Genomic DNA, 20,970 nt, shown 5'->3' on the forward strand with positions numbered 1-20,970 from the left:
TCACCTCTAAATATTCGTCGGATACCCCAGCCTTTATATATAGGCAAATGTTTCCACGGAATTGATCATAATTTGGAATTAAGACTCGCAATATAAAATTAGATTAGTTAATAATTATTCATATGCTTTAATTTAAAAGTGTTTTCTTTACCTAGTTGTAGTTGAGCTGTGATAGTTCCCATCGTATATATTAAATAATTTTATTCTAATTGAATGTAGTGGTCCACACTGGATTAGTTACTTCTTAAAACATTTATTATTCGGAATAAAAAGGACTCTATAGACGGTAAATAATTCTTTATAAATACAACAAATAGTTTAATAATAAATATATTTTTAGAAAATGAATCTCCGCGAAATATTTACAGTACACATCATAAACAGTACATGTTTCCAAGAATATACCCTGTACATATTTATGGTGGTATTCATTATTGTATCTTACCTGCTGTTTTTCGTGCCATGTAACTGGAAGAAGGTACTCTTTTTTCAATCGACATTCTTATGCGTCTATGGATATTCGTTTAAACTCTGCCAGGACTTGAAAAAATGTTTTTTAATATCCTCCACCATAATATCTGTCAGACGTTCTGTTCTAATCACGCTATATGTCGAAGGAATTGTGATATATGTAAATATTTTCAATATATGTGTGTTTTATCAGTAGGCATGTCGAGCTCGATCAATTTTTCGTATAATTTCTAAAATACGACAACTTTCAATATTCGGTAAACCAATTTAATTCTTTTTAAGTTTAGCACTTGATACTCACATAATTCCTGTAGCAGAAATCTGTCTATGTTGTGTAATGTTTCGGAACAACAACGACTAACGCGGCCCCCTACTGTATGATATTTTACGTTAACTGATTAGTGAATTAAGAAAATTTATTTAATAAAATTTAAACTAAAAAAATAAAAACAAGACACTAAAAACATTTTTAAAGGTATAAGGTATCCAAACACAAAGTAAAAAATAAGGTCTCCAAAAACAAGTATGTGTTTCATAATGATGACTAAACAAACATAGCAATAGAAATTTAAGGGCGGCAAATATAATTGAAAACATGGTTTTCCTTAATGACTCCATTTGAGTTGTTGAACCATTTCATTGTTCAAGTAACTTAATGGATTTTCTTCAGTTCCACGGAAGTTCTACAGCAGTTCGCACCAGATAACGTTTAGTTCTCGGCCAAAAGCAGTGCAAAACAGATTCTCTCATTTCTGTCTGAATAATACTAAGAACAAGTGTCGGCTTAGAACCTACGTTATTAGTTAGAGAATTAAGAAAAAATATTTAATAAAATTTAAACTAAAAAAATAAAAACAAGACACTAATAACATTTTTAAAGGTAAAAGGTATCCACAATAAGTATATCAAACCATACATAAAGTAAAAAATAAGGTCTCCAAAAATAATTAGGCCATTAAAAATTGTTAAGAAGAATTCAATGCAAAGAATATATTGATTAGAAAAAAAATGTTAAAATATATAGAATCAAAATGCAAGAGAAACAGTTCGGACACATAAGATTTGTCTCTGAATTCCACCGCATTTCTTTATTGCGAGAAATACAATAGTATTTATATGAAGGCAGATATGAAAGAGACAGTGGGATAAATAAAAGACCGTTAAAAATAACATTTCAAGAAATGAGCAAAACAAATAATCCATTTCCTTACTCTTTATCAGCGGCTAACTTTATTAATGAAGAAATGAATAGAATGTTATATGAAGGAATAATTGGGCCAAGTAAAAATCCATATAATTCACCAATTTGGGTATTTGCAATAAAGTGGTTAATAGCGGATGGAACACTAAAGCAAATAATGGTAGTAACGACTTTACATTGTACGCCAGAAACAAATTACGATATAAAGGATATGCTGAGAAAAGCATTTACATCAAAGAATATACATTTTAGACAATAAAGACAATAGACGCAATAGATAGTGAAGAAGAATTTTATAGAAAAGGAGCATACTAGAGCACATAGAAGCTTTTAGGAAACTACAGTAAATTAAAGGATAAATAATACTGGCCAAAATTAATAAAAAAATCAAAGAATATGCTAGGAATTGTGAAATTTGTAACATAAACAGGTACATAAGGAATCCTGTTATGAGTCCAATAAAGCGAAGGAGAAAACTTACACTTAAATATTTCCATGCGGAAACTAAACTACCTTTGAACATGGTTAAATGCATATTCAAAATTTCTAACAATTAAACAAATAAATGACAAAACGCGAATAGAAGAGAAAACAAGTAAAAAGCAGCTATGTTCGGCCGGGCCGAATTTTCATACCCTCCACCATTCCGAAGTAAATTGAAAAATTTCAAAAAAAAAATCCGAAAACTGCCACTTAAATGAAAACCGTTATTATATACGAAAACGTGGGTCTGCATACGATTTTTTTGTTATAGGCTGTAGTGCCCATTACTAATTTCAAATACGAAATTTGTTACAACTACCGTAAATAGCGTCGCAAAAATCATGAAAATACGGAGTATCGGGAGGTATTGTCATATGGTGGCTATATGAAGACGTAAGTTGTATTACCAATTAAGACTTTTCAGTACGAAATTTGAAACGATTCCTGTGAATAATCGTCAAAATACCGACTATCGGGAGGTACCATAATATGTGGCCTATACGAAGATGTGGACCTGCATATAAAAATTTTTGTCATAGTCTGTAGTACCAATTACGAACTTCAAATATGAAATATTCAAATATATATATATTTTTTTAATTTTAATTCTGGTAAATTATGTCGCTAAATTCATGAAAATACCGAATATCGGGAGGTACCGTTATATGGGGGCTACACGAAAACGTAGACCTACTGGTAAACTATGCATGTATGCAAAATGTTAGCCTTCTATCTCAATTCGTTCGAAAGATTGCGTAATTACAATGGACGGGCAGACGGACATCGCTAGTTCGTCTTAGAATTTTACGTTGATGCAGAATAGATATACTTTGTAGGCTCTATTACGAATATTTCGACGAGTTACAAACGGTATGACAAAGTTAATATACCCCTATAGATTGTATAATAATATAAACTTTACAGGTATTTCCCAATGCTAAAATTCTAATGCTATACAATGAAGCAAGTTTTACTTCATTGCAACTTAAATCACTAATGCAAATCGATTTTAAATATTGTTCACTAGGACATAGCAAGACAAATGGTCAAATAGAGAGGTAAGATTCGACTTTAATAGAAATGTCAAGATGCATAAAAGAAGAATATCATATTATTGATCCAATTGAAGCAATATATAAAGCAGCTCAACAATATAACATAACGACACATTCGGTAATACATTTACAACCGGTAGATGTTTTATTTAACAAAGTGAACAACAGCAGTGATCCAGAAAAATTAAAAAAGATCCAGAGTAAAATGTTGCAAATAGAAAATAAGAGACGAAAGTTAAGAACATATGAGGACGGTGACATAATATATGAAATGATATTAAAAAAAGAAACAAACTTCGTTATAAAAAAACAAAATAAACAAGTTAAAAAGTAGTAAGTTCGGCCGGACCGAACTTTTAATACCCTCCACCATTTGCAACGAATTTGGAAATTTTCAAAAAATAAAATCCTTAAAAAATTCTGTTAAAATTTTAAAAATACCGAATATAGCCGTTATTTTGGGGTATATACGACGTGGACATACATAGGCATTGTTGGTCATAAGCCATTACCATATTCAAATTCGAAACTTGAAATAAACGGTGAACAATGTAGCTAAAATCATCAAAATACCGAATATAGGGAGGTACCGTTATATGGGGGCTATACGAAGACCTGGACCCGCACAGACAATTTTCTGTCACAGACTGTAGTTCCCATAACGAACTTCAAATACCAATTTTAAAACAATTCCGGTGAATAATGTCGCTAAAATCATCAAAATACTGAATATAGGGAGGTACCGTCATATGGGGGCTATACGAAGACGTGGACCTGCACGGATAATTTTCCGCCTTAGGGTGTAGTATCCATTTTGAACTTCAAATACCAAATTTGAAACAATTCCCGTGAATAATGTCGCTAAAATCATCAAATATACGAATATCGGGAGGTACCGTTATATGGGGGCTATATGAAAACGTGGACCTACATGGCCCATTTACGAACTTAACCTGCCTACTGGAAAAATAAACATGTGTGCAAAATTTTAGCCACCTATCTCAATTCATTCGAAAGATAGCGTGATTACAACAGACAGACGGACAGACAGACAGACAGACGGACATCGCTATTTCGACTTACCGACGTAGATATAAGCAAACAAATTGTTAAATTTCAAAATGATTATACTAATATAACGAAAATTAAGCAAGAAATGCGTAACACGTATTCTAAAATGGACACTAACGATTCTTGTTTATCTATTATATTGAATTCTAAATAGAGTAAATGCAAATATATTATACGCAAACCTACAAGGATAGGTATAATTAAATATGGTGTAATATTTATTACTGGAAAAAATACTGTAAACGAGACTCTTCTAGAAGGAAAAGGATCCTTTTGAAAATAATTAAGTTATTAATAATGTAACGTTTTAAAATCCAACAGAAATTATAAATAATTATCTAAAAAATTGGAAAACCCACATTTAATGTAATTGAGACTCATGTAAATGAAACAAAAACATTTTTAGAATATAAACTATTTATCAATTGAAAACGAACTACAAGATAACCACAAAAAATTTATAGTCTCCATCATTTTACCACCAATTGAATTATCAGCTTATCAGGGACATGAAAGATCAGAGGAAAAAATTAAAGAATTAAGAAAACAATTAAATGAATCTTAAAAAAATAGAGATTAAAAAGTGGTAACATGAACCTTATTAATATTTTTTATTATTTGTTTAAGAACTTCTGTTTTTCCTAAGAATGTTATTCACAATGACGACTAGATAAACATAGTAATAGAAACTTTAGCGAGGCAAATATAATTGAAATTGGTTTTCCATAGCGACTCCATTTGAGCTGCTTCTTTATTTAGGTAATATAATGGATTTTTAACAACTATGACAACAAATGGAAAATTGCTTCAGTTTCACTTTGAGTTCTACAGATGTTCTACATCAGTTCACACCAGATAACGGTGAGTTCTCGGTCAATAGTGATTCAATACTGATTCTCTCATTGCGGTCTGAATAATACCAAGTACAGCAAAAACCTAAAGAACCTAAAACCTTAGAATCTAAATTATTAAGTAAGTGAATTAAGAAAAATTATTTAATAATATTAATACTAAAAAAAAAAATTTTAATCAACTCCGGTTCAATAACGTTAATTTATATTCTAGATTTACGTATAAGAGTCCTTAATTTCAGAGCAGAATGCAGGTCAGTTTTTACCCATTTTCTCAAAGAGAAATTTGACTATTTTGAAGAAGGTGAAGATGAATAAGGATATGGGGAAAGATCGAATTTCGTATAAAAGCGATTCATAAGCACAATAATAAATTAAATACCGTATCTATTGAAACCATATTTTTTTAATATATTTACAAAAAAGTGATATTTCTAAGCCATCCAATTACAGAGGAATTTTTTTTATGACGTTTTTGGGAAAAGTAATGATAAGTATTTTAAACAAAAGAATCGGAAAAGGTTATTTAAATCTTGAATTCTATTGTAAATCTCAAGTTGAATTTAACCAGACAACTTTGTTGATTTCGAAACAGCTTTTGACAGCATATTTCGAAAATGTCTTGTATACAAACTTTGAAAACTTTGCGTGCCATACAAATACTTGAATTTTATTGAGAGCATATGCAGCACTGAGTATGCAGTTTGGGAAAAAGTTGAGCTGTCAATACTTGGAAACCAACCCCGGTGGTAAACAAGAAATAATTCATTGTCCTTTATTTTCTCTTCCATGAACACTTACCAGGCGGAATATTTATATAAAATGTAAATATAAGGTTATACTCAGATGATAAAAGATCCTCTCAAATAATATACGTATTTTGCAGTCTATGATATCAAGACTTGAAAACATTTGTAACAGGTGAAACTAACAATTAAAAATGTCCAAATCAGAAATATACTTAGAAGATTTTTCATAATGTTTACGTCAATGTAAATATAGAAAAAAATACCAAGAGAATAAAACACGTTAGTTTTATGATTTGGATATTATTATATTATTTTTTTTTTTATTTGTTTAGAATAAGATTTGGTAACCATTTTACCTGTGTTTGGAGCAACATCCAAAAAAAGGAAACCGGTGAAGAAGAGAGGTTGGGAAAACGTCAAACGAATTAAATAAACAATCGTTAAAATCTGCAATGTAAACGTTACAAGAATGTAACACTAAGGAGCATACAGATTATAACTAATGTTGGTCACAAACGTGACCTTTGTTCGGGAAAAACATATAACATAAATATGTGGCGCCCACCTTTCAACCTCGTCAAGATGTTGAAACACGAAATCAATACTATGTTCCAATAGATTTCATAATCATTTCTTTTGACAAACTGGACATTTGGGGTTCCAAGGGACCCCGGACCATTAGGGACCCTGAAAACATTCGGGGTCATAACAGATCCCGGGCTACTAGGGACCCTACAAACATTCTGGGTCATAAGAGACCTTGGGTCATTAGGGACCCTGTAAGCATTTGAGGCCTTTCGGGACCTCGGGCCATTAGGGACCCCGAGAAGGATCGTAGGGATCGTGTTTTGTTACTGCATGCACCAGAGAGAAAGCAGCCAAAGATGGAGTACTGTGCCATTGGCAATCCTGGATTTAATTGCACCCGACTGGTCATTATTTTGGCATAAAGCTCTGGACCGAAGTCAGCGCCACAAGCCTCACTTTAAAAAAATGTGGATCCCCTAGGGGTAAACCCAAGTATGACTTCTTTATACTCACCGGCACCGCTTCAAGAGAAGTCGACAAATGCGTCATATCGACTCGATCCATCACTACAACTGATTGCGTTGGGTCGTGTGTCGATCGAAAAGAAAAACGGCAGTCACGTATTCTGTCCATGGTAAAACAGGACTGCCGGAGAATATGTACTAAAGATGTATATATCTGTCAACAAGTGGTATCCCCCGAGGGGAGTGGTATATGAAAGGGTAGACGGACTTGAATTAACAGACAGTCGGGTGTCGAAGGGAATGCGTCCATAGCATACTTTGCAAAAATGAATTGCTGACTTAGAAATCGCCCGTTGCGACGCAGTGGGGACCGATGACTTCATAGGTTTGTCAGTAATAGGCCGCCTTATCTATGCCAAGATCGACGACGCGAGTATAACTGTCTGGACCGGGAAGGAAGCAATGGAGCACCGATCAAAAAATGTTGGGAGTTCAAACAAGGCTCGATTCTAGCTAAGACTGTAGCCAGCTCTTCGAACTGCTTTCGAAAGTGCAATTTTAAACTTTTTACCCCAGCTTGCCAGGGTCTTCCCATATGGGGAGCCCTAGATGGAATAAATTGCCACAATAGGCCATGAATTGCGTAGTTAGAAGAAACTGTTCCCGAACATTCTCGAAGAAATTATCTAATATTCCGGTCTATTTCTCTGGAAGCCCCAACAAAATTCGTTCCGTTGTCCGTGAATACGGACCGATGACAAACAGGTCGTGAAAAAGCCTATAAAACGATGCCAAGAAATTTGCAGGGAATAGATCTGATACTGCTTCCAAATGTCTAGTTTTCATTGAAAAACATATACAAACACAAACATAGCTTTTTGTAATTTTACAGGCTCGTCCCGTAAGTGCTTTGACGTCAAAAGGCCCAGCAAAATCTACAGCAGTTGTAGTAAAAGACCTATCAATCCTAGCCCCTTCAGGCGGAAACGCGGCCATAACCTGATTTCTCGAGCTTTTTTTCAATATACAAGATCGACACCGATAGATCGCTAAACGAAAAAAACTTTTTAACCGAGGAACCAAATGTTCAATTCTAAGTATGCTCAACATCAACTGATTTCCTCCACGAACGGAAATCTTGTGGATAAACTTCACCAAAAGTTTGAGGAACCGACAATGATAGAGCAATATAATAGGATGCCTTTCCGTGTGCGTAAGGATAAGAGAGTCGACTAATCTTCCATTCATACGAATTATTCCACTTTCATTCAAATTGGGATTCAAGGGAGCCAAAGAACTTTTTCTATCTAGAGGACGATGTTCTAATAAATCGCTATATTCGTCCGCATATTACCGTTTTTGAGCCAAAATTATCAATTTACTACAGACGAAGTCAATTTCTGACGAAGTAACTATTGTGTCAGTGTACCCAAAATTGCTTCTAAGTCTAGGATTATGAAACCGGACGAACTAATTGTTTCAATGGAGTTCGCGGGAGCTGAAGGATTGAAATTGGCATCAACACGATGTAATAAAGTGTGATAAGGCTGATTACATTTCGAACAATGACGTTTACTTTCACACTTTTTGACATCTTGTCTTTTTCGGAGAAAATTCACACAAAGATGATGACATTTTACTAACTTATACCGATCTGAAGATGATAGACTTCTAAATGGAGAACATTTTGGTTTTATTTGCAAAGTATACATCCTGTTTTTCTCTACCACGATTGAGCAGAGAAGGCGCCGAAGAATCTAAATTAGTAAAATGAGATTGGACTTTCTTCGCCGTGAGCTTTGTTGCATCATTACTTCTCATGTCGTGCAGACACATTAAAGTTTGAATACGTTCGGACAAAATCGCGTCTAAATCTTTCCACAGTGATAAAAAAGATTTATTTTCCATACTATTTCCCATAAAGTTTTTTTGTAATTTTGTTTTTCTGCAAACAAAAGAAGACTATGATTGGATCCCAATTATCCGTCGAAATATCATAAATGGACATAGCCGACAAACATCCATTTATGCCACTCTGCAACGATTTAAGACTCGAACAGGTTTCACTATCAATCACCGGAAGAGAGAAAAGGATTTTCAACGGATTGTGCACAAAGACCCGGGGATTGTCGTAGGTTTCTTTCAAAAACTAACATACGCGAAAAAAACTACGATTAGTTAATGGAAATTTAGATACTATCTCGCGAGCCTCTCCACTAGTCTTCCGAACCAAATAACAGCGCTCAGTCTAGAATTATTTATATAAATGGCTGTAAATAAATCTCGAAATGTGGGCCAACAGTGAAAGTCAACCTCAACAACATCCGTGTCACATGGCGGAAGAGCAAGATTATAAACGCTATCACTTGGAATTGGACCAAAATCAAGAGTTCTCACCAAGGGGACCAAAGAATCCAACAGAATTCCAATTTGATGCGAAGCTTGGGTGAACGAGCTGATATTAACTCTTGTTGCACTAGAGAGACAACCGAACCATCCAGAGCGGAATTTACAGAAGTTTCGAGACTTCCTTTGACTTGCCCTAGCTGTCGTCGAATGGCGGACAAACATCTTAAGTAAGTCTGATAAGAAACCTCGTACTTACTATCGACCGAATCAATATCTTCTTTCATGGCGTCAACGGAAGACATCAAATAATCCAGGCAACTACCGAACATATTATGTGCCTGTGCCCAAAGTTTTTGAATTTCCTCACTACGAACTCCTAAGTCATATCGATCAATCTCCTCTGTATTCAGAGCGTTATAATGAGCCTCGAATTTGACTAGAAAATCAGAAGATCTAATAAAGAGATCTAAAGGAGTGAATTGTCCAAATCTTCAAACAAAGATAACAAACATAACTCGAAATTAATTTCAAAGGAATTAAAACCGACAATACGGATAGAAAATTCAAAAAAATGCTCAATACTTAAATCCAACTCACTATAGACCGGACAAAAAGCGATTTAAAAAGCCTAAACACGTATCAATTCACAAGAGCTCTCAAAATTCCGCAGGATTTAACAGCGGTTATCAAAAAAAAAAAAAAAAAAAATGGCTCGGAACAACTAAAAACTAATAAAAAGCAAAAATCAGACAAATTTCAAAATTGTTGATACAAGAATAAAAATATATATAACTTGAAAATGAATAGATTTCAGATTCAAATGTATATTTTTATTAAAAAAATATTAAAAATTATTTTTAACACAAAACGGTCTAAAAATCACTTTATTAACTAAATGTCAAATCGACTGATTGTGGGTGGACACGATTTTGTTTTAACATTATCCTCGAATCGCGTTCAAAAATATTTCAATATATTATTTTAATTTAGTTCCGTATGCTAAGAAAAATTTTCAACAGGCTATGTCTAAAAAATTTCAAGAAAAAGCGAAAGAAAAAACCAACACACACAACCAATATGAGTGTGAGTGGCCATCAACCACCAAGCAAGGATGGGACAGATGTACCGCACAACTGATCAACATAAGAAAGAAAATTAGAATAACATTACCCCAAAGATTTAATTGTGACAAATTAGAAATTTGTGTACCTGTTGCAATCATTTTGTCCATATAATTCTTTGTAAAAGCCAAAACAGGTTAGTATTAGTATTTATACCCTCCACCATACTATGGAGGGTATATTAATTTTGTCATTCCGTTTGTAACTCCTCGAAATACTCATGTCAGACCCAACAAAGTATATATATTCTTGATCAGCGTAAAATTCTAAGACGATTTAGACATGTCCGTCTGTCTGTGTGTCAGTCCGTCTGTCTGTCTGTTGTAATCACGCTATCTTTCGAACAAATTGAGATAGAAGGCTAAAATTTTGCACACATGTATATTTTGCCAGTAGGCAGGTTAAGTTCGAAAATGGGTCATGTAGGTCCAAGTTATCATATAGCGCCCATATAACGGTACCTCCCGATATTCGGTATTTTGATGATTCTAGCGACATTATTCATCGGAATTATTTCAAATTTGGCATTTGAAGTTCGTAATGGATACTACATCCTAAGTCAAAAAATGAGCCATGTAGGTCCACGTCTTCATATAGTCCCCATATAACGGTACCCCCCGATATTCGGGATTTTAATGATTTTAGCGACATTGTTTACCAGAATCGTTTCAAATTTGGTATTTGAAGTTTGTAATGGGTACTACATCCTAAGTCAAAAAATGAGCCATGTAGGTCCACGTCTTCATATAGTCCCCATATAACGGTACCCCCCGAAATTCGGTATTTTGATGATTTTAGCGACATTATTCCCCGGAATTGTTCCAAATTTGGTATTTGAAGTTCGCAATAGATACTGCAGCATAAAACAGAAAATGGGCCATGTAGGTCCACGTCTTCATATAGCCCCCATATACCGTACCCCCCGATATTCGGTATTTTGATGATTTTAGCGACACTATTTACCGGGATTGTTTCAAATTTCGCATGTGAAGTTCGTAATGGATACTTCAGCCCATGCCAGAAAATTGTCTGTGCATATAAACAGATTTTTCTTCAAGTTTCGCATTTAAATATTGTAATAACTTATGACAAAAGTTGCCTATGCAGGTCCACGTCGTCGTATAAGCATTCGGTATTTTTAAGATTTTAACAGAATTTTTAACGGATTTTATTTATTTATTTATTTTTTTTTGTGGAAATTGCCAAATTTGTACTAAGTGGTGGAGGGTATTAAAAGTTCGGCCCGGCCGAACTTACAGCTTTTTTACTTGTTATTATTTTTTAATAATAAGGTTTATAAAACGCATTATTTACTCATTATTAAATGTTCCGGCCGATTCCGTGGCATATCACAATAACTCTATTGGCCATCCAGAAATATTTTACTGGGAAAATCCTCGAATGAGTTCCAACATATAAAATATATTCCAACATGTAAAAGCTCGCTCGGGCTTTGTAGGTAGTAATATGGGTATTGTTAGTCTGAGCATGTATTTGTGTAAGCAAAGTAAAAGTCTTAATTATTAACCGATTGAAATAAAATTTTCCACAAATTTGTTTTGCGAGGACGAACCCTCTTGATTGGTGATAACCAATTTTAAATATAGATCCCATATATATTCGTCCGATTTAAATTTTATTGTGCGACAAATATGTAATTATATCCTCCACCTTAAAAAGGAGGATATATTAACTTTGTCATTCCGTTTTTAACATCCCTAAATATTCGTCGTAGACCCCATAAAGTATATACAGAGTCGGAAATGAAGCGAGAAACCTCATTTTGTAACCATTGTTGGATGGCGCGTGTTGAGTGCGATGGTGCTGAGTCCTGTTGGAATGTTCAAAGTCTGTGGCCAAAATGTTTTCGTGCCCAAGGCTTTAATACACCATCCAGAATATTTTCGCGATAACATTCGGCATTTATTCTGATGCCACGGACGATCAATACGAGCGGAGAGCGACCATCGGCTGTTATGGCGACCCACACCATCGCCATGGCCGGCGCTTCAGTTCTGGTGGCCAACCGAAGGTGCACATTTTCTGATGACCTCTTTGGCAAGTAAACACGATCATTTTGTTTGTTTACAAATTGCTGGACAACGAATGTTTTCTCATCTGAGAAAACCAAATTCGGCAGTTCACCACTTTCGGCCAAGCGAAGCAACTCTTTAGCTCTTTTGGGTCTATTTTCTTCTTGTTGCGGTGAAAGCTCTTGCACTTTTTGGAATCTCAATGGCTTTACCCCGTCCTCATTTTTCAATATTTGCCGAATGGAATATTGCGATATGTTCAGCTCACGAGCAACTTTTCGGCAACTGTTTACTTTTCAAACCATTTCTGCTGAAGTTGCTGTTTTTTTCTTCCACTTCCTTGACGTCGGGCTGCGCTACCAGTATCGCGGTAACGCGTGATGGTACGAGACACAAAAGATTTATTCACATTTATATGCTGGAGCGCTCTAACGATAGCCACTTGTGGTTTTCCAGCCAAATATAAAGAAATCACCTTTGAATTCAATCACGAATAACATTTTTTTTTTAAATTTCCACCAAAAAGCTTTTGTACGCTTCTTAACAATATAATGAGCTGTCACTGGAATAATTTTAATAGATGTTGGACGAGTGGCTTAGAAATGACAGCAGTCTGAAATTGGTAGCAATTTTTTTCATCTCACCCTGTATATATATTCCTGATCAGCATAAAATGCTAAGTCAAATTAACCATGTCCGTTATTTGACGTAGAGCGTCAAAATTTAGTAGAACAGTTTGTATTGTATCAAGGATGGCTGGTTTTGAAAATGAGATATATCTGTTTACATTTTGGAATAGCCGCCAAATAACGGTACAACCCCATACTCAGTATTTTGATGATTTTTGCCACACTTTTCCACGTATTTGTCTAAAAATTGGTATTTGTGGTTCATAATAGATTCTAGCTCCGGTGGCGAAACCTTGTATGTGTAGGTCCACTTTTTTATAACCCCCACATAACGGTACCTACCGACATTGGACATTCTAATAATTGTTGCCACTTTATTCACAAATTGGTCTAAAAATTGATATTTGTAGGTCATAATGGGTTCTAGCTCCGGTGGCGGAGCATCGTATATATAGGTCCATGTTTTGGTATAGACACACCCCCCAAATACAAATACCTCCTGATGATGGGTTTTGGATGATTTTTGCAACATTTATCCACGGATTGTAGTTCATAATGGGTTCTAGCTCCCGTGAAGAACATTGAAAATGTAGGTCCACGTTTTTCTATAGCCCACATATACCGATACCGAGCGATATTTTGATAATGTTGGGGCACATTCACCCACGAAATTGTTTCAATAAGAAGAAGAAGGTAGATGACAATCGTTGAAGTATAAAATTGTCTATGGAGGTCCCCGTTTTGGTATGGCCAATACAATGGCCTCACCCACACCGTTAGAAATATTGGTGTACATAAATATAACTTCCTACATTTTTTGCAGAGATCATTATAGATTTATCCGTATAATGTTTGGGTCATATCGAATACTCACTCGGCACTTTTGAATATTAAATTTTGATTTCAGAAAAAAATGTTGCAAAGATGGCCATAGACTATTTGTGTGTTTTGATTTGCTCCCATATAAATATTTTCAGTTTAATTTCGATAATGAATGATAATGGTTTCAAATACCTTTTTTTACACATATCTATAAAGAATGGCTGAGGAAATTGAGACATGTTTGGTTTGCAAATGGAATTTATCAGGTTCGATGCCTTATTATTTTAAAAGGCATTATATATCCTGTAACTCACAATATTGTAATCTACGTTACTTGGGAAAAAATTATTAACTCTCCAATAAAAACAGTTTTTATGAAAGTTTTATTTTGGATAATAAGGAAGACAAACAAAAATCGCTGATTACCAACTCCTCCTCAAAAAAGAATCCTTCGTTGTATCTGTGGTATTAGCTAAACAATGCCGCCCATTTGTTGAGGGTATGTTTTTCAAAGAATTTCGTTTGCTAGTTTTGATTTTTTTTTTTTTTTTTTTTTTTTGGGAAGAACAAGAATGTTATATTTTTTTATTAAAAAATAATAAGACATAATAATAATTTATTAAATTGTGTAAATATAACATCGCATTTTCTTCTTTTTTATTAAAAGACGAATTTCCACGAACGCAAAATTTAAATTTTTACAGAGCCAGATATAAAAAAGGAAAATATTTCTCACTGTGTCAAGAGAAACGAAGAAACACTTGTAATATTTTGTTATTTTAAAACACATACAATTTGAGTTTCTCTGCTCCACTTCTCTGAAGCAGAGGTAAGCAAAGAATATCCCATGGGATGTCTGTGCTTTCACCAACACAATTGTAAAAAAATTGTTTTGAATTTTGGAAGAATATTTAGGATTTGGAGGAATATATAGTTTTGTTCGAGCAGTCAAATACCTTTTTCAAATACTTGGTTTCAAATACCTTTTTTTACACATATCTATAAAGAATGGCTGAGGAAATTGAGACATGTTTGGTTTGCAAATGGAATTTATCAGGTTCGATGCCTTATTATTTTAAAAGGCATTATATATCCTGTAACTCACAATATTGTAATCTACGTTACTTGGGAAAAAATTATTAACACTCCAATAAAAACAGTTTTTATGAAAGTTTTATTTTGGATAATAAGGAAGACAAACAAAAATCGCTGATTACCAACTCCTCCTCAAAAAAGAATCCTTCGTTGTATCTGTGGTATTAGCTAAACAATGCCGCCCATTTGTTGAGGGTATGTTTTTCAAAGAATTTCGTTTGCTAGTTTTGATTTTTTTTTTTTTGGGAAGAACAAGAATGTTATATTTTTTATTAAAAAATAATAAGACACAATAATAATTTATTAAATTGTGTAAATATAACATCGCATTTTCTTCTTTTTTATTAAAAGACGAATTTCCACGAACGCAAAATTTAAATTTTTACAGAGCCAGATATAAAAAAGGAAAATATTTCTCACTGTGTCAAGAGAAACGAAGAAACACTTGTAATATTTTGTTATTTTAAAACACATACAATTTGAGTTTCTCTGCTCCACTTCTCTGAAGCAGAGGTAAGCAAAGAATATCCCATGGGATGTCTGTGCTTTCACCAACACAATTGTAAAAAAATTGTTTTGAATTTTGGAAGAATATTTAGGATTTGGAGGAATATATAGTTTTGTTCGAGCAGTCAATGAGGAAGGTGCTGTCAGATATTACAACGGTAGAAATATTGAAGCACATAAATATATCTTACTACATATTTGAAACAAATATTTCCGAAATTGAAAAAATTATAACTGCTAAGATTTATCTTTATACCCTGCACCTTGAAAAGGAGGGTATATTAACTTTGTCATTCCGTTTGTAACATCCTTAGATATTCGTCGTAGACCCTGTATAAGTTCGATACGTTCCACCACAACTTTCCAATGCTCGATCAATCACGGATGCTGATTGGCGCACAGGCATCTCCTCTACAACTCGCCTGGCGGGGACCGTAGTGAGCGGATCGTCGCTGGGCATTGGTTGTTGTCGGTAGGCTCACCTTGCTCTCATTGGAAGTAGTTGTAGTTGTAATTGTAGACAGATATGGGACCCTCAGCGGTCACTCAGAACCATTGCGTTCACTTGTCTCGTAGAAACGAAAGCATCAACACACGGCCTCTATCGCCACCCCAAATTACATTAAGGTAATTTTGATTGTTGTCGAAAAGAAAGAAACCTAATAAAGCATAAATTATATTAAGAATTAATTCTAATTTATCTTTGTTTTATTTCTTGTCATATTTCTTTCTTTACACCACACACGCGTATCACCCGCACCGCACCAAACCTCTCACCCACACAACGCATCACCTCACATATCACATAAAATAACTCTGGGGAGTTTTGTTGTCATTGCCGCTATCGAAGCCTTACCCCCACTCCCCTGAGTTAAACATTTGGTCGCATCGAGCCGGATAGAAGCCTGTTGCCTTGCGTTTGTCGTTGCTCCCTTTATTTGCATGGAGATTACTTGGATCATCTCTCATCATTATAATCATCAGCATACATAAGACTAAAAACCAGGTACGTAAATTCAGATCTCTATTTGAAGTGAGCTACCCGCGTTTGTTAGTGCGTATGTTAATTCTTTTTATTCGAAACTACATAATATTGGTCGATTTTCAATCACCCTTCGCGTGTCCACTATTCCCACAGTCCACTATTGTTGAATTAAATTGCATTCGTTGTACTGATCATCCTTTGTCGCGGTGATCATACATTTGCCTTTCGTTTGAAAACAAGTCAGTTGGTCGACTTATATTAACACTTCTTGTGTTAATAAAGTGCATTCCCCTACAACAAGTAGTTCTGTTGTTATGAAAATAGTTAGCTTACGTTGTACTGATCAGCCGTCGTCGCGTTGATCATACAAAAATATTTGGTGCTCTTGCTCCGCTCCGCTCTGTTCGTTTATTTCATTTTCTAATTCTCATTTCAAATATTAAACCCTTTGTGAGAATAGAAAGTATCCCCCTCGCTGTTGCTACTTCCTCGCCTTAGTTGAAGAAACATTTGCATCACCACAGCATACATTCACATTCTTTTATATTTGGTCGTTTGGTTTATTTCTTGTTCAATTTCTCACCAACCAAACGTTAGCTGTTGTTATCCCCCTTTAACGAGAATAGTTTTTTTAATCTTACAAAAACAGCGCACATATAATAACAGTCCACATCTCTGTCGGTTGGTTATTTGTCGTCCTCTCCAACAATACTTGATTTGTTGCAATTCTCCTTCGTTTTCTTAACGTAGATCAATTCTCACTTGAGAATTTACATTGCCAAAAATTGCAACAACAATATACCATCATTCCACGCGCCCTTTTTTAGCGTCGGTTTGATATTCAGTAAAAATAACAACAAAGTGTTTTGATCTCCAACACTCACTGTTGGATCGTTTGTGGCGTCGCTTGTTGTGTGGGTGCGTAGCTGCTTACGCATAGTCATTTCTCTGCCGACGTCGCTTGTGTTTTATTCCTCTTTGTGCGATATCCGTTGTTGTTTCGGCACAGTGGGATAAAACAGAACAAATTGTGAATTTTTTGTAATTAATTTTAGAAATTATTTTTAGATAATTTTCTGAAATATTTTTGATTGGTAGTAGGGTTTTTGGGATTTTTGGACAAATTCACCCTACATTCGGCAGTCTTTGCAGAAATATTTAGCAAAACATATTGGTGAAAATTAATCGTTTTTTTTGGTCTAGTTTTGCACAAATTAAAATATTAATTATCTTTTGCTTGATCAATTGAAACTCTACGTTGGGTTTTTGGACAAATTCACCCTACCTTCGGCATTCTTTGCACATATTCGAGAAACATATATTAGTTGAAATTTTTCGTTTTGTGGCTATTCTTGTGATTGTTTGGGCAATTATTTAATAGTTGTTTATAATATTTGTGACTCTCAGTAGGGTTTTGGTATTTTTGGAATAATACACCCTACTTTTGGCATACTACTAATACTAAACAAATTTGGACCACTAATACTAAATATTTTGCCATATCATTGAATTTTTGTTGCACTTATTGGTAATTACAATTACATATTGAGACAAATAGTCGTTGCAATTGGAGCATCTTACATCAGTCTACTAACATTCTTAGTACATCTTGTCGAACAGAGGAAGGTTTTCTTAAATTTTCTCGTACATAGTTGTGGCTTAATCAGAAAATCTATTCACTTCGCGTTTTGCTAATTTCTTTGAGCTATAGCGGATTTCCTTTATTTACATAAAAAGTAGTTTATATAAACTAGTTACATAATGACGTTAGTTACTCGCTTTGATAGAGCTTCTAACACTCTTCTCAAATCTGTTGAATTCTTCGAACAGATCAAAGAATCTCAATTTACTGAATGTAATCTCGAAATTCGAATTACGGAAATTCAAGAATTGTGGGAAAAGGTCTTGCACACTTACACTGAGTGCAAAAACTACCTCACGGCATCCGAGACTGCACAGGTTGATAATTTGGATGTCGTTGAGGATAAATATAATAATTCATTTATCGCATACCATTGGTATTTGACCACAATTAAGCGGCATCTGGCTCGTCTCAAATCACCCGTCTATGAGAATTGTTCTGCTATAGCTCCTCCTCCTAATAGTGTTAGACCACCTTCAGGCTTGCTTTCGAGCGAACCTAACTCATCGGTTCCTGTGCAGTCTGCTTCTCCACCGGTTAATGCTTGCTCCACATCTTCTGCCAATAATAGTTGCTCCAACCCACCCTTCCATAGTCATTCTCTTGTATTGCCACATATTGATATTGAAATTTTTGCTGGTGATTTTACGTCTTGGCCCACTTTTCGTGATTTGTTCACCACTCTGTATGTAAATAATGCCCGCCTTTCAAACATAGAACGTCTCTGCTATCTTAGGCAGAAGACTTCCGGTGAGGCTCGCGAAATCGTTTGCAGATTTCCACTCACAAATTTTAGTTTTACATTGGCATGGAAAGCTTTGACGGAGGCTTTCGACAATAAGAGCATCGTAGTAAACAGCCATATCAAAACTTTGTTTGATATTCTTCCACTAAAAATTGAAACTTGTTCGGGTTTGAAAAGTGTCCAACGCTGAATAAATAGCTGTCTTGCTGCAATGGCCGTCTATGACGTCGCCACGGATCAGTGGGATCCAATTCTTGTACATATCTGTTTGCAGCGCTTGCCTTTAACCACCTTGACTTTGTGGGAGCAAAGCATCAAAAATAAGTCGTTGTTGCCTTCCTGGCCAGATTTAGATACTTTCCTCACAAACAGAATACAAACTTTGCAGTGTATTCAGAGCATACAGGAAAATCAGTCCATAGAAAAGTCCTTGCCCAAAATTGCCTCTTTTCCTAGTATCTCGTTTAAATCGTTGTCGCCAAAGAATGTTACTCCTCCCAGACCTGCAAAGAAATCATTGTCATCAAAGAGCGTTTCACCTCATCGCTCCTCCATTAGATCGTTGGCATCCAATCATGTTTCTACATCTAGTTCCGCCATTAAAAAGTCGTTGGTACATGAGCCAAAATGTGTTGCTCCATCTCCTCAGCCAATCACTTATTGCCCGATTTGTTCTAACCAGAGTCATGTTCTTCGACTCTGCCCAACCTTTATAAATCTTTCGTTTGAGGACAAATTTTCGATTGTCAAGAAGAATAAGTGTTGTATAAATTGCCTATCTCGTGGTCATGCTGTTAAAAATTGTCACAGCACAAATAGTTGCAAATCATGCAAACAAAGTCATCACAGCCTCCTTCACCGGCCACAAATTAGTAGAGTTGTTTCAACATCGCAAAAAGTAGTTTTGGAATCTAAGAAGGTACCTCCGGCTTTTACCAAAGTCAAAAGTCGAGGTCCAATAGTAGACCCTTCTTCTAAGGTATGAATTGTTAGCAAGAAACTCAAAAATGCACTTGGCATTACAACTCGTGTTTTAGAAAAATTTAAATCTAAAAAGGAAGTTTGCTCTCTGAAGTTGTCCTCCCCTAAAAATGCATCTAAGATTGTAGAAACGAATGCATTAGTCTTACCAAACGTTAAGGGGAAGTTGTTTTCGTCACCATCTATTAGCAATTTGAAGACTCGTATTCCTAACTTAGATTTAGCGGATTCTTTCGATAATAGTTCAATAGATTTGTTACTTGGCGCTGACTTGTATCCTAAAATTTTAGAAGCTGAACCTCCAAAAATAGTTTTGGATTCTTTGCTGGCCCAAAAGTCTATTTTCGGGTATATCCTTACCGGTTCAGTACCTCCCGCGACTGTAACCTAATCTTGCATCAAGAATTGAAATCGACCAATTTAGAAAAGAATCGTAGCATTTATAATTGGCATTTGCTGAAAACATTATTTGCGCTAAACATGGAAATTGTAGACTGAATCTATCGGTAATTCGGTAATCGCTTTGAGGAAAATACGAAAATCTGCAACTATAGCTCACTTAGGAATCTGAATTTACGTTCTCTCCTAACTTATAATAAAGTTATATTAATTGCTAGACTCGTAGTTCTAGCAAGGGGGCCGGAATGTATAAGTTCGATACGTTCCACCACAACTTTCCAATGCTCGATCAATCACGGATGCTGATTGGCGCACAGGCATCTCCTCTACAACTCCCCTGGCGGAGACCGTAGTGAGCGGATCGTCGCTGGGCATTGGTTGTTGTCGGTAGGCTCACCTTGCTCTCATTGGAAGTAGTTGTAGTTGTAATTGTAGACAGACATGGGACCCTCAGCGGTCACTCAGAACCATTGCGTTCACTTGTCTCGTAGAAACGAAAGCATCAACACACGGCCTCTGTCGCCACCCCAAATTACATTAAGGTAATTTTGATTGTTGTCGAAAAGAAAGAAACCTAATAAAGCATAAATTATATTAAGAATTAATACTAATTTATCTTTGTTTTATTTCTTGTCATTTTTCTTTCTTTACACCACACACGCGTATCACCCGCACCGCGCCAAACCTCTCACCTACACAACGCATCACCTCACATATCACATAAAATAACTCTGGGGAGTTTTGTTGTCATTGCCGCTATCGAAGCCTTACCCCCACTCCCCTGAGTTA

General features: G+C 35.2%; 1 protein-coding gene across 2 annotated transcripts in view; it reads left to right on the plus strand.

Moving 5' to 3' along the window:
• The first annotated feature begins 235 nt into the window (after positions 1-235).
• The window catches only part of LOC105261675 (cholesterol 7-desaturase nvd), a 616,447-nt gene continuing 595,712 nt past the window's right edge, over positions 236-20,970 (plus strand). The window contains exons 1-2 of one of the 2 annotated variants that reach the window (XM_059126913.1): positions 236-286; positions 341-478. In XM_059126913.1, the coding sequence (XP_058982896.1) occupies positions 344-478 (135 nt within the window). In that variant the 5' untranslated portion in view covers positions 236-286; positions 341-343. The remainder of the gene's footprint in view (positions 287-340; positions 479-20,970) is intronic. The other variant, XM_059126912.1, reaches the window with a different exon arrangement.

This window comes from Musca domestica, unplaced genomic scaffold (genome assembly GCF_030504385.1).
Source record: "Musca domestica strain aabys unplaced genomic scaffold, Musca_domestica.polishedcontigs.V.1.1 4, whole genome shotgun sequence".
Lineage (NCBI taxonomy): Eukaryota > Metazoa > Arthropoda > Insecta > Diptera > Muscidae > Musca > Musca domestica.